We start from the raw sequence: 9747 nt of genomic DNA, 5'->3' as shown, positions 1-9747 counted from the left end.
CTTCATGCTCAGTAACTTCTTCTACAGTGTGGATTCATTTGCCTTTACATGCTTAGCATTGGATTTGTGTATTGCTCAGAAAGGCGGTTTAGGGTTCACCTTAGAAACCAGTGAGGAGGGGCAGCACGCAATTGAGAGTGGGGATCTTATTGAACCTTGATGAATCCTCTTCTTTGGAAGAACACCCAGGAAAAATGGAACATGGGCTGATTTCAGGAAGAAGGTTTTGGACGTTCTCACTCATTACTTTTGTGTGTGTGCTGTGCTATTTTCTTCCCTCAAAACATTTTTACCTGTCTAAAGATAAGTTAGGGATGGAGAATCAAACAACAGTGACGGAGTTCATCCTCCTGGGTGTTCTTGATGATTATCAACTCCAGTACATGCTCTTTACCATCCTGTTAGTCACCTACATCTTGACATTAACCAGTAATATTCTCATTATCACCATCACCCTGATGAACCATCATCTTCAGACTCCCATGTACTTCTTCCTCAGGAACTTTTCCATCTTAGATATTTGCTTTACCACCACTGTTGTCCCCAAAGCACTGGTCAACGTGGCTTTAGGCAAAAAACAATTTCTTTAAAGGGCTGTCTCGTTCAAGCATTTCTCTGCCTCATGCTGGTAGCACTGAGATTTTCCTGTTAGCTGTGATGTCCTTTGACAGGTACGTGCCCATCTGCAAACCTCTACGCTATGTGACCGTTATGAATTCACAACTCCGCAGCCTGCTGGTGATGACTGCCTGGACTGGTGGGGCTATCCGCATTCTTTGTCCATCAGTGGTGTATTCCCAGATCCCATTCTGGGGTTCAAACACCATTAATCATTTTTTCTGTGACAACACACGAATGATTCAGCTCAAATGTGGAAACACCAGGGTCCTAGACTGCATGAATTCATCTCAGCGGTGTTTATCCTACTGGGCAGCCCAGCTGTTACAGCTGTATCCTACATCAACATCATTATTCCTGTGTTCAAAATCCGTTCTGTGACTGGCAGACAAAAAGCCTTTGCCTCCTGTGCCTCTCACCTCATTGTGGTGTCTGTCACGTATGGCAGGTGCATTTTCGTGTACCTCACACCCACCCAGACGAACAGACTGGACCTCAGCAAGTTGGTGTCCATCTTGAGCACCGTGGTGTCTCCTCTGCTCCATGCATTCATCTATAGCTTGAGGAATGCACAGTTCTAGGTGACGTTATGTGAGAGCATTAAATGGAATATAGTAATTTCTAAACACCCAGAAATTTGAGGTGGTGTTGAATGTGAAAGAAAATGGTTTAATAACATTTCTGTCTCTCCTTTAGGCAACCATCCATTCACTGACATGCCTATTCCTACACATCCATCTATCCACGCATTCATCCACACATCAGTCCACCTACAAACATTGTCAATGATCTTGTAAACTCTTTAAACCTGTTCTTTCAGTTCTTTCTCCTTCTCATTTGTTGCCACAAGCTTTCTGGTTTTCTCCATCTTGCATGATCACAGTATCACAGTATGTATGGGATTGGAAGGGACCTCAAAAGATCATCCAGTCCAATCCCCCTGCTGGAGCAGGAACGCCCAGGTGAGGTCGCACAGGAACATGTCCAGGTGGGTTGGAATGTCTGCAGAGAAGGAGACTCCACAACCCCCCTGGGCAGCCTGGGCCAGGCTCTGTCACCCTTACTGAGAAGAACTTTCTTCTCAAATTTAAGTGGAACCTCTTGTGTTCCAGCTTGATGCCATTACCCCTTGTCCTATCATCGTTTGCCACCGAGAAGAGCCTGGCTCCATCCTCATGGCACTCACCCTTTATATATTTATAAACATTAATAAGGTCACCCCTCAGTCTCCTCTTCTCCAAACTAAAGAGACCCAGCTCCCTCAGCCTTTCTTCATAAGGGAGGTGCTCCACTCCCTTATGGGAGTGAAAAGACACCAGGTCTCTGAACCATGAAGGTGTCAGACACAAGTATGGTTATGACAGCAATTTCCCTCCACTCCCTTAATCATCTTTGTTGCCCTATGCTGGACCCCCTCCAGCAGTTCCCTGTCCTTCTGGAACTGAGGGGCCCAGAACTGGACACAATATTCCGGATGTGGTCTCACCAGGGCAGAGTAGAGGGGAAGGAGAACCTCTCTCGATCTACTAACCACCCCCCTTGTAATACACCCCAGGTACCATTGGCTTCCTGGCCACAAGGGCACAGTGCTGGCTCATGGTCATCCTGTTGTCCACCAGGACCCCCAGGTCCCTTTCCCCTACACTGCTCTCTAATATGTAATTTCCCAACCTATACTGGAACCTGGGGCTGTTCCTGCCCAGATGCAGGACTCTACACTTTCCCTTGTTAAATTTCGTCAGGTTACTCCCCGCCCAGCTCTCCAGCCTGTCCAATGATATAGGATAGTGGCAGCTAGTCCACAAATCACTCTCTTACTGGGTAAGTCCAAGGCCACATGAAGAACAACGGGAAGTACAAAGGGCTTTCTGCAAACAACATCACTGTGTCATTTAAGGAGCCACTTGTACACATAGAACAATGCCTTCCTTCAATCGAATGAAATCAGGGTATGGAAAGGTATGAGACAGAGGGAAACACAATGTCATCAGCTATCTGTGAATAAATGCCCGAGCCTCCCATCCTCATGAGTCTCAGTGCTATGTGGTGTGTGACAGGCCAGTCTCTGATGTATACGTACTTCACTCTGAGCACCAGCAGATAAAGAATGTCAGGTACCTCTGTGATCCGGTGAGTGAAGGTGAGATGAATGCTAGATGTTTTCTGAAACAAACTGCATACTTTTTGCTCACTGATGAAGGAAATAGTGTCAAATTTATAACATTTCCATGTTTTAGTAATTCACGTGATGCTTACTGGAACCCATCTCATTTAACTTTGGGAAACTGGAATGGGACTAATCTTACCTAACATCAGTGATGGCATTCAGCACCTGATTTGGACCGTTGTATAGCCAACCAAAATAGGTGTCAGGATATGTGTACAAATGGTCATCCCTGGCCTACCCTAGGAACACAGCAACAGGAATAATTAGAAGGCATTGCAGACAGAATGTGCAATGCGTATACGGTTTGACCTTACTCAGGGCACTGCTCACAAAACAGCGATGTGGGAAATGATAGGTCACTATTGATAACAACTGGGGAGTATGAGCTCAAGGAAACTAATCAACAAGGTAGAAATTACCGGAGCAATCATGTCCTGAATATCAAAGAAGTCTTTAAAAGTAGGAAAACCTAGGCTAATGAAGAAAGGGCAAGCAGGGGTGGGCATTTTATTTAAGGGGTAGATAGTGGTACAGGGGAAGAACTTAGGAGGGGAAAAGGATATCAGGTGAAACAACTCATGTGATAGTGACTTTAGTACAACTGTTAACCAGCCCTGCTCCTAATCAGTGGAGTTTGGAACAGGAGAGGAAACCAATCGCTGTCATAACCATACTTGTGTCTGACACCTTCATGGTTCAGAGACCTGGTGTCTTTCTCTAAAATTTGGTGAGCGAGCATTTAGGGCACAGGAAAGGCATTCTGATTTCCTAGTGAAGAACTCCCATTTACTGGCACCTTAGGTGACTTTAGATGCTCTAGACTACAGTAAGAACAGGGCTAGTAGATACTGCTCAGGGGTTCCACAAGATTCAGTGCCTGTATAGTAGAAATATCTTAATGGAAACACCTTTCTGAGTTTCAAAGATGGCTTAAATAGAAGTGTTTTAGGGTATCAGAGTCATTGTCATGGTTTGGATGATACAACACAAGATGCACCATATGGTTTCTGGAGCAGCAGCTGGAAACAAAACGGAATAGCCTGGGACATCTAAAAGGGCCCTGAATTCCCAGGAAACATGATTGCCTCAATATACTTTTTGAGTAATAAAGAGAAGTAAGCACGTTCAAGGCGTTTGTCATCTGAAAGATGGTCTCCCTAACATGGAGGGATTCATAGCGTAAAATTGCCAACAGGATCTCAGAATATCCCCTGTAATATCAAAGGCAGCTTAGAGCACTTGTCTAGAATTGGTGAAGTCAATTCCTCTCACCTTTCTGTTCAGTAATTTTCAGTGGACATTTGTCCCTCCGATTTGCTAATCCCACTTTGTATCCTTTGGAGTTTTGTCATTAACAGCAACTAAAGGAAATAACACAGCATAGCTTTCTTTTGTTTGGTATCCTGTACATTAAAGATTACAAAAGCCTGCTGGTATCAGCTCACTACCACATTGCATTAATTCTCCTCATTCTCACCCTCAGACTTTCCACCCTGTTCCCAAGAAGGCTGCACACAGCAAGTTTGAACGTGCTTTTATTGGTGGTCGGGAAGCAGAGCAGGAGGTGGCACTGTTGCGCAGCAGGGGGAGGAAGGGAATAATGTGAATCTGTGTGTACTTGGGACTTGGACTTTTACCTTAGCATGGAGAACCTCCTTAGCACAGAACGTGTGCCTGTGCCGTGAGAGCATTGCTGACCCCGTCTGAGCTGCCCCTGGAAGCCTCTAAGCATCAGCGTGTTGTGCAAACGGGGCACTGAGCATTTTAGTAAGAGGAGGGAGAGTCAGGTAGGTCTTGGAGTGCAAACTTTCTCAGCTCTTTACGTATCCAGGGTTCAAAATAGGAGACTCTGGTAAATACTTCAGGGAAGATGCAATATTTCTTTCCATAAGAAACAATGCCATGAGCCTTCCCATTGCAGACTAAAGGGCCACCAGAATCACCCTGTGGGGTAAAAGGAGTGATAAGGTCAGATATGTCAATGCATAGCTTCCCCCGCCCTAAGGAGGAAACTGCCCCTCTTGCCTCCCTCCCCTTTCGACCATCTCCCTCCAGGCCCAGCTCCGCAGGGCTTGTAGCTGCCTTACTACTCCTCTAAGCCAATTTGTGAAGCAGTTCAGGTCTGGAGCAAAAACTGCCTTCACATCCCTGAAAAGAAGAATCTTGTGATACTTCAGACACATGGAAATATCGAAACCATCCCACTCTGTGTGGAGGATATCACAAAGATGAGAGGAGATCTGCAGCCTGCTGGGGCTGTGGCTGGGCTGGGTAGAATATGCCCAGGCATGTTAAAAGGCACATGATGCTGGTAACTGGGCAACTGCACCCTTGTTCAGGGAGCACGTCAGCTTCAGACCTCCCGAGAGGAGCCGCAGCACATCATCCTGAAGAATCTCATTCAATTCTAATCCCCTTCATCTCCCACCTGAGAACCTTGTTCAGGGAGCACGTCAGCTTCGGACCTCCCGAGAGGAGCCGCAGCACATCATCCTGAAGAATCTCATTCAATTCTAATCCCCTTCATCTCCCACCTGAGAACCAACCTGACTGGCTATTCCCAACCTCATGCCAAACTTGGAGCCCAAAACAACACGTACATGGGAAGCTGATTTTTTGCCATCCTCATCGCCACAGCAGATCATAGACTCACGCAGATAGTTCTTTTTGAAAGACTCCTCACATATGTCCTCCCTCTGCACCTCCAGGTCCACCTCCATCAGCACACTGCTCTTATCCCCTGTTGTTGATGTCCAGCCCCAGCCAGCCACTTCGCATCTAGTTCCTTGCTTAATATGCTCATTGTGCCTGGGCAAGGGGACACGATTCACTTGCTTATTCATCTTGGCCTTTGGCTTCAGCTGCCAAGCAGAGAGAACATGTGGTTAGAGCAGGCAAGGGAATGGGAGCAAGTTCATGGGGTTGGGAAAAATGAGCAGGGAGATCCGTCAGGTAGCACGTATGTGTGAGGGCATACCTTCAGCAGCACTATGTCATTTGCAAGGGTATCTCCTGAATAGTTGGGGTGGATGACCCAGCGGCCAATGTGGAACTTCTGCTGGCTCAGCTCCTCCTTCTTTATGTTGTGTGCTCCCAGAGTCACAGTGATATTCACTCCCCTGACAGGAAACACCAACATGTTCCATTTACACTGACTATAGCAACTTGGCCTCCCCATGGCAGGCGGTCTGAGGGAGGTGGTGGTGGGATATTCCTGCCCAGAAATTAGTTCTCAGGAAGTTGCCCTCTGTAGCCTGGATTCCTTCCACATTGAATTGAGAGTCCCTTACTCCATGCTGACGTACGTCTGAGGTGTCCCATTCTGAAGACCAAAAGGGAATCAGGGAATGGGGGACACTGGCCTCTCTCCTCTCCAACAGTAGCTCTGACCCATGGTAGGAACCATGGACCAGAAGGGTGCTGCTGAGGAGTTCTGTCCCAGGCACGCACCCTGGCAGACAATTCCTGCAGCTCACAGGGCATGTGTAGCAGATGCACTTCCCTTCCCCTGACCCACCTTCTCTCCCACCCCCTGCCCCCCAAAGCACCTGAAACTGCTAGACCAATAGACCACTATGATCATGCACACACCCCATGGTCAACAGACAAGGGCCTTGACCAGTGAAACGCCTTGGTTGAGACAAGTTTCTGGACCACTACCACAAACAACCACAGCTCAAACTCAGCTAGAATATAAATGGAGCCCCGCAGAGACCCCCGTCAAGTTGGTGTCCCCAGAGCAGTGGGTGTGCAGTCAAAGACTCTCCTCCTTAGGCTGGCCATCTAAGGAACATTCCTTGAACACTGAGAGGACTTGCTGAACTGGTAGGCAACGGTCTGGGTACCCTTAAGAGTCCTCACTTTGTAGGAGTGGGAAGATGCACATTTTGAGTCATCACTCTAGAGTCTGGGATCTAGTCCCTTGAGTCTGAACTGGCTGTTTAGTAATTGAACTCCTAAGCAGTATCCTAACCTGTATATTATAATGTTGGAGTGCTGAATAATTTTGGAAAACCCCTTTTATAGTTGGTTGTCTTCTAAACAGTTCTGGTTAGAATAAATCAGTTTGGAGCTTATCACCTGCCTAAATTCATATTAGGGTTGTCTCCATGACAGGATGGCTGGGCTCACAGAAAGCCCTGCTGTGCCTGAAGAGACGTCGAGTGCTCCTTCACCCCAGACCAGGACTGTGATTCTCCATGACTGTGTGAGACTTGAAAAAATCCCCCATACAAGAAAGACAACCCTTACGTTTTACCAGCCACGCAGTGAGCTGCTGAGAGCACTGCGTATGGGCGAATCAGGAATCCTCCGCATTTAGATGTACCTGACGGACTTCTAACTGACAAATAAGCCATGTAGGGCCTGGAGTGGGGCCAAGCTTCCTGCCCGCCAATGATCCTTCCTGGAAGAGAGGTGGGGAGCATTAGTATCACATGTGCCACTGTTTCCCATCAAGTTTGGAGAAGCATGAGTAGAAAGGGTCATCCTCTGGCATCATATGCCGATGATGCCAATAACTCTTCTTCCATGGGCTTTCCAAAGTATTGCCTGCATACAATGGAGAGAAAAACAAGCAACACTTCCAGGGGATGACTGACCGCACCTGACTAGGGATGTCTAAAATGCCGTCAAAGGGCACAGTTCTAGTACCTGTAATGCACAATTGGTTTCAGGCACAGCCTGAGCTGAGAGATAGAACAGAGCAGGAGAGTAGAGATATGAGAAAAGGCAAGGCAAGTACCAGACAGAATTCCAACTCAGTGCCCGTTTCTGCCCTTGCATGTCCTCCTCTTAATCCTGTCTCTCTGTACTCACCAGCCTCAGCCCATGGGACAAGGAGAAAAGCACTTGTGAGCAGAAGAAGTAGCATCTTCTCCTACTATCTTGAAGAGCCAAAACAGTTGCTATGGCCAAGCAGGAGACAGGTACAGAATGGCAATCTACATATATGAAGTTTGGAGCGGAAACAGGAAACCTCAGCCTGCTATTGGCTTGTGTCCTTTACTGTTTCTGCTCTTCAAAACCCCAAAACTGTGGTTTGGTGAGGGGTTCATGTTACAATCTCTCGTTTTTGACACCATCTCCTCCAAAAATTGGAGAGAACTGCTCTTGTTCAGAGTACCCAGGGCACACACAGTACCCCAGCAGCAGCGAGAGTAGTGGGATATCTCCAGTCGAGTGTATATCTCATTGGAGAGCCTTGGTGGAGCCTCCTTGGATCCTAGATGTGGGTTGGTTTTAGTTTTTTTCTTTTTTTCCCCATCACCTGATAGGAACAGCGAGAGCTGGACAGGGCCAGACACAGGTCCCAGTTCTTATCAGAGGGGCTGAGTGCCATCAGAGGTGCCCTTGGGATATCAAAAATCACCTGTCAGAATACCTAAGGCACAGGACCTAGTGGAGACACACAACCTTAAGCACTAATGTTCTTGTCACTAGTGAAAGATGTGTTGGTTTTACATTGGAGTTTACTGACGACACCAGGTGATAGAATCATGCAGGTGAGCAGGGACCACAGGAGGTCATTTAGCCTGACCTGGTGCTCAAAGCAGCGTCAGCTATGAGGTCAAAATTGCTGTGTGCTTGATTCAGTGAGGTCTTGAAAACCCTCATCTATCTGGCAACTTCCTGAGTGAAAGGGAGTCAGTAGCCAAGAGACAACAAGGAAGGCAGAAGAACTGGCTTTGTCACAAAGGTCCCAGGACCACAGTATTCAAGTGAGAAGAACAAGGAAAGCTTGGGGATAACAGCCAGGGTAAGGTGAGGGTCTAGATGACTAGACAAATCCATAGTGACAAAAAGTCTGATGCCAACCTGAGAAGTCAGTCTTTGCTCCCAGGTCCAGACCAGCAGGTTACAAGGCTGAGACACAGCTGGAGCTGGAGCTCAGGTGAGGACCAGAGTCAGAATCTCCTCTTCAGAGCAGCTCCCATGAGAAGGGGAGAAGCCCTGGCTGAGGCCTCTCTGCAGTCCTCCCTGGGAGCACTGCCTCCAGTGTCACCTGATGGAAGGGACATCACCCTCAGTTGCCCTGGCTCTAATGTGGCTGCGGGCCTGGCCAGTCGCATCTCCAGGATGGGATATGTGCTTAAGGTTTCACCCCTAATGCCTGTGAGTGGGGGAGCAGTGAGCAGCTTTGGCGGAGGTTGGAGGTGAAAGACAGAGAAGACAAAGATCTTTGTGGGATTCCAGCTCCTGCTGCCCTTGGGCAAGTTCCCATCCTGGCTTTTCACGTTCCTTATTACACACTCCTGCAGCACAGTGCCTTTTAATATTGAAATCTTCTGAGTTTCTTCACACTTCTACATTGTCCAGGCCTCTTCCTTTCTGAGGACTGCAGAGGGTCTGGCCCCCTGCTCGGGCAGGGCACGTGCGTCCAGTTGTGCCCACAAGCCCCTCACCAAAACACTGAATTCAAACTTCAAAGTCACTGCAGTGATACCTTCATTGAAGAAAATCACAGGAAATGGAAAATTGGGCCACATGTTTGGCTCTCATTCCTTTTAAAATGTGGGAGCTTGGCCAGGTGGCCTCCCAGGTTTCCCTGCATTAGGAAGCAGTGTTACCTGTTGGGACTGAGGACAGGTGGAGGAGAGAGAAGCTCCTTCCACTCTGCTCATGTGCTGGGCTCTGGGCTTTGTGCAAGAAGCAGGAGCCACTGTCTTTCAACAGCAGCCCAACTGATGACTAAGCTGAGGAGCCGGCTCTGACCTGTGGTTTATCTCACAGGACCTTGTCTTTGATTTTGGCCTCTTGCAGGCTGGGGAACTGTACTGCCTGCAGGCTGACGGGACTTATTATGGGATGCCAACAGCAGCATTTTGGGATTGTACAAAAAATACTGTGGAATTTTTAAAGTGACAGTCAAAGGTGGAGAAAGGGAAGGGCTGAGGTGGCCTGAGGAGCAGCGTGTGTGGGACGGGGGGATGACAGGAAAAGGCTGCTTGTGGGTGCACTTG

At 47.8% G+C, this 9747-nt stretch overlaps 1 protein-coding gene across 1 annotated transcript; it reads right to left on the bottom strand.

Annotated features, from left to right (window-relative positions):
* Positions 1-4330: 4330 nt before the first annotated feature.
* LOC309449163 (cathepsin G-like) lies at positions 4331-7718 on the bottom strand. The gene is made up of 5 exons (XM_082071107.1): positions 7604-7718; positions 7037-7190; positions 5763-5904; positions 5386-5646; positions 4331-4729 (listed from the first exon to the last, which is right to left on the bottom strand). The coding sequence occupies exons 1-5, from the start codon at positions 7656-7658 to the stop codon at positions 4550-4552; spliced, it is 792 nt and encodes a 263-aa protein (XP_081927233.1). The 5' UTR covers positions 7659-7718; the 3' UTR covers positions 4331-4549.
* Between the last annotated feature and the right edge of the window lie 2029 nt (positions 7719-9747).

Source organism: Streptopelia decaocto (genome assembly GCF_964273445.1).
Source record: "Streptopelia decaocto genome assembly, chromosome: 22".
In the NCBI taxonomy this organism is placed as follows: domain Eukaryota; kingdom Metazoa; phylum Chordata; class Aves; order Columbiformes; family Columbidae; genus Streptopelia; species Streptopelia decaocto.
Note: the sequence above shows the minus strand (reverse complement) of the source record. Positions and strands in the feature narration are given on the sequence as shown.